The 4,500-nt window shown below is 27.7% G+C and overlaps 2 protein-coding genes across 2 annotated transcripts; both read right to left on the bottom strand.

The window, feature by feature from the left end:
* Positions 1–239: 239 nt before the first annotated feature.
* Positions 240–1,001, bottom strand: LOC105789409 (protein RALF-like 27). The gene has a single exon (XM_012616799.2). It carries the CDS (start codon positions 873–875, stop codon positions 540–542), a length of 336 nt encoding a protein of 111 aa, XP_012472253.1. The 5' UTR covers positions 876–1,001; the 3' UTR covers positions 240–539.
* Positions 1,002–2,749: 1,748 nt separating this feature from the next.
* LOC105761549 (hypothetical protein) lies at positions 2,750–3,109 on the bottom strand. Its single transcript, XM_012579395.1, has one exon. The coding sequence runs from the start codon at positions 3,107–3,109 to the stop codon at positions 2,750–2,752; it is 360 nt and encodes a 119-aa protein (XP_012434849.1).
* Between the last annotated feature and the right edge of the window lie 1,391 nt (positions 3,110–4,500).

Here is a 4,500-nt window from a genome sequence, read left to right as displayed (position 1 = left end):
TAAGGACTAGATTAAACTATTCCATCTATTATTAAATAGATCAATTTAGTCCCTATATTATTAAAAAATCAAATAAGTCCAAGTTATAATGGAGTTAATATTTACTATAAAAAATATATTGAATTTTTTTATTTAATTGCAGTTCAATTTCAAACAAAATATTTCATTTAAAGAATTATAAAACTTTAAAAATATGAACTCTGTTATATGGTAAATGATATATATTTTTAAACAGTAAATGTTAAATCTATTCTAATTTGGTCTTATTTGAATCTTTTCAATAGTACAAAGACTAATTTGATCAAGTCTCTATATTACAGGACCTCTGAGGTACATTCACCAATTTCTTTCCCATATCTCTGGTTTTTCACACCATACCTTATGATTATGCGAAGAACTCAGTTCTTAAACTCACAATGATTTGTATAAATTCTTTATTAAACACAATATATCTACCAACAGAAGAACAGTAACATCAAAAACCAAACACAAACACAAAACATCAAACCTTCCATATATTTTTGGTCCTAATTTCTTTTTCATTTGACTCCCCTCTTGCAACGATTATATGTTGTACAAGGCCGATAATCAGGACCTGCAGGTTTTATACAATTCCCATAAATATTCGCATTGCAAACCGGTTGAGGCTGTAACCCTCGATAAGATATAGGAGTAGCTGCAGCAAGGCTCCTTTGTTTCACCTCGGATTCACCGAACAACACCACTTGTTCTTCATCTTCGATGAATTCACCAATTGTTTCATCGTATTTCGTAGCGTTTGGTTTGCTCTCAGGAAAGGCTAAAGCTGCTGATTTGGTCACACTGTTGTTGATTAACAGCAAAGAAGCTAATATGAACAATGGAAAATATCCCATTGTTCCTCTTTTGATCTTTTTCTTTTTTCCGATTTGTTTTTCTGAGTTTGTAGGCACTTAAATAAATAATATGTTGTTGGGAGATTATCTATAAGAAAAAGTTGTAAATTGAGGATAAGTAATGAAAGGGTCTGGTTTCATTGATTGGTTTAAGGGTCTTATAGTGGGGGCCTTTGCTATTTCATCTTCAAATTTGGTGGAAGAAAATGACAGTGGTTTTGCTTGACTTGGTCAAGTTTTATTTTTATTTTTTTAAGAAAAACTTGAAAATTAAGATTAAATTACTAATTTTCTAATAACTGATTAGTTCATTCCGATTTGGATTTTTCAATTTTGGTCTAACATTGTTATTTCTTTCTAATTTTGTTGGTGTAACATTTTGAAATAATAAAAAAATACTCACTTGGTAATAATGTAAATTGAAAAATAGCGTTGTAATGAACCCTGGATTTAACAAATTTGTTTTAATAGAATTAATAGTTAGATTTGAATTTTGAAATTTAAAAAGTAAAATGACTAAATTTCAAATTCATGAAGAGTATAGGGAATTATGACATATTTGTAAATTAGACCTTTCGATACTAAAATGCCACATATTGAAATTTAATAGTATTATTAATTAGATTTTAATTTTTGAATTAAGAATTAAAAATAGAGAAGTTAAATTATAAAAATTCAAAGAATATAGGAACTAATGACAAAATTAAACGTTCGATTTTGCATTGACTTTAGTTCGGTTTCCAAAGACTAGTGCAAATCCCCACCAATTTCGGCCAATGCAGGGGGCAAATGGAAATTAGAACACAAAAGGCCATCACTCAGCACCAAGAGTACAATAATTATGGTTTGTCAATACATGGAGTGCTCTGGCATCAGCTCTCTAAGGATAAAAAAAATTAAAATTCATAGTTTTGGTCAGATAAAATGTTTATTGGTTGAATCAGTTTGTGAGTTTTGATTAAAAGTGGTTAGAAATTTATATAAAAAACAACCAATTTAATCATTAGTTTATTTGATTTTTTAACTCGATTCATGGGTCAATTAAACTAATCTCTTATTTCATGTCAATACCTAATTGATTTTCGATCTAATCGACTTATCTAACTCAATTCGATAATCATGACAAAAATAGTAAAACATTGAGTCCCAATAATCATTCTCTAATATTAACCAAATCCCGTGCTTAAAAAGTCAAATTAATAATTTTAAAAATAAAATTTAATTACATAATATATGATAAGTATAATGATAAACTCTTAAATAAATGAAATTAGAATCAAAATAAAGTTATTATAAATAAATTGTTTAAAATGTGAGATATAGACATAAAATAAATATAACATCAAAATTATTTATGGATGATTGAACATATTGAAATCAATATATAATAATTTTAAAAGTTATATAAATCTATAAAATTTAATATGAATATATACATGAGACCTTTTGGAGTTTAAAATTATAAGTACAATATAAATCACGAATAATATATGTTGAATTAATTAAAATTAAAATAATCTAAATATGAAATAAAATAGACTAAAAATCGGGAAATAATCAAAACTAAGTTAAAATAAATTGAGATAAGATTTATGAATAATAAAACTTAAATTTAGAATAATTTAAAAGACAACTCACTAATAAAATTTCATATATTTAATCATCCAAACTAACCCTAAATAGAAAACCAATACCCTTTTAGTTGTTCTTAAAACAATATGCTCCAATTAAAAATTCTACACCTCTTTTGTGTAAGTGTATAGATTATTATGAGAATTATAATAACAAGACTAAGAAAAGCAACATATGAAATTGCTCACTCAAAACATAGATGAAATATGTTAAAAATAAATTTGACAATCTTGAAAAAATGATTATCGAACTCCTCGCTTGCATCGTGTATACACAGTACAAGGACGATATGATGGACCGATAGGTACAATGCAATTACCGTAGATGTTACCATTACAAACCCCCGGCTTCTGAATAGCTCCGTAACATATGTGACGACGACGATTGTATGTTGGTCCTCCTTGAAGGAGACGTTTAGACGAGTGACTGTCTCCGTTTACATTACGGCCACAGTCTTCAGTTACGGTGGAATTGCATAGGGTGGTGGTGACGGCATTGTTTTGATCTAAGAAGAAGGAAGTTTCAAAGGCATATATGGGGAAAACAATAGCAAAGATTGCAAGAGAAACGGAGAGAATTCCTCTCGTGAAATCATTTCCCATTGTTGTTCTTTTTTTCGCTTTGAAATGATAACTTGCATATGCTCCTATATGAGGTTAAGTGATCATCTAATTGATTAGAATTCCTTTTTCTTTTTTCTTTGTATTTCCACTAACTTTACTTTAATGAAGATTGGTATCATCTTTTGCTTTAATAAAGCACACCAATGACATGAGAATATAATATAAAAAGATAAAGTAGGTAAATTATTTTCTCTTTTTTTTTGGAAAGTTAAATTATATTCTTTTATTGTAATAATTAGGGAAAAAATTGTTTGTAGCTTTATTGACTTGACCAAGAGAAAATACTAACCGATCAATACAAAAACCAAGCTTCCAAGAAGCCGGTAAATATAACTAATTTTCATAATTAAAAGTGTTCCACAATACAAATATATACATTTTAGAAAAAAATATTAATTTTATGAATTAAAATCTTTACGTAATCTTATCATAGTACTAACTTGGTACATTTCTATTAAAATAAACATTACTAATTAATATAAAATAGAGATCTCGGCCCGTTTAAGTCGAGTTGAGGTTTGATTTTAAAAACAAATTCAGGCCTAAGTATGAGCCTGGCTTGACTTGACCTATATAAAAAATTCATATTACTATTTAAAATTAGACCTGTTCATGGGTTGGATTACTCGCCTAAGCCCAAAGGCCCATTCAAAATTTGGGAGGATTTGGGTAAAAATATTAGGTTTGAAAATGAGCTCGGGTAAAAAGATTAGGCCCGTTTGAAATATGGACCGGGCTCGAGCTTGAACATTCAAAGTTTGAGTCTGGCCCAAACCGTCCTATTTTTAAGTTTATAATACTTTATATTATGTAATTTATAACATATTAAAAAATAAACCTATATTAAATATATAATACTACTCTTATGTAAACATTAAAATAATGTTAAGATGACTGTATAAAAATTTTCAATAAATAAAAAGATTATTGAATATAAAATGAAAATGATATAAATATTTTTTTTAAATTAAAAATAATATGTGTAGGCCTAAGATGAGTTTAGGTTAGTCTTTTGTAAATATGAGCAGGTTTGGACAAAATTTTAAACCCATATTTTGAGTCAGGCCGAGCTTGACCAAACATAAAATATATTAATATCAAGTTTAGGCTCGACACGAATCTAACTCGACCTAGCCCATGAGCATCTTTATTTAAAATTAATAAAACATATAAAAAAATTTATTGATATTTATATATTTTATAATTAAATTTAAATAAAAATATTTTAAAAATCATTTAATTGAAACTTGAGCTAGATTGAAGACAAAAAATCTTATTCAAACTGAACCCAACTCAAACAAAATTGACCGAGTCTAACAGATTACCCAATCTATAAACAACTCTACTACAAAAGCTCCATCACCAAACTC

The sequence above is a fragment of the Gossypium raimondii genome, chromosome 7 (genome assembly GCF_025698545.1).
Source record: "Gossypium raimondii isolate GPD5lz chromosome 7, ASM2569854v1, whole genome shotgun sequence".
Taxonomy (NCBI): Eukaryota; Viridiplantae; Streptophyta; class Magnoliopsida; order Malvales; family Malvaceae; genus Gossypium; species Gossypium raimondii.
This window is presented reverse-complemented; position numbering and strand designations above follow the sequence as displayed.

Coding starts and splice junctions, on each gene's coding strand:
- LOC105761549 (XM_012579395.1), bottom strand. CDS start 3,109: ATGGGAAATGATTTCACGAGAGGAATTCTCTCCGTTTCTCTTGCAATC.
- LOC105789409 (XM_012616799.2), bottom strand. CDS start 875: ATGGGATATTTTCCATTGTTCATATTAGCTTCTTTGCTGTTAATCAAC.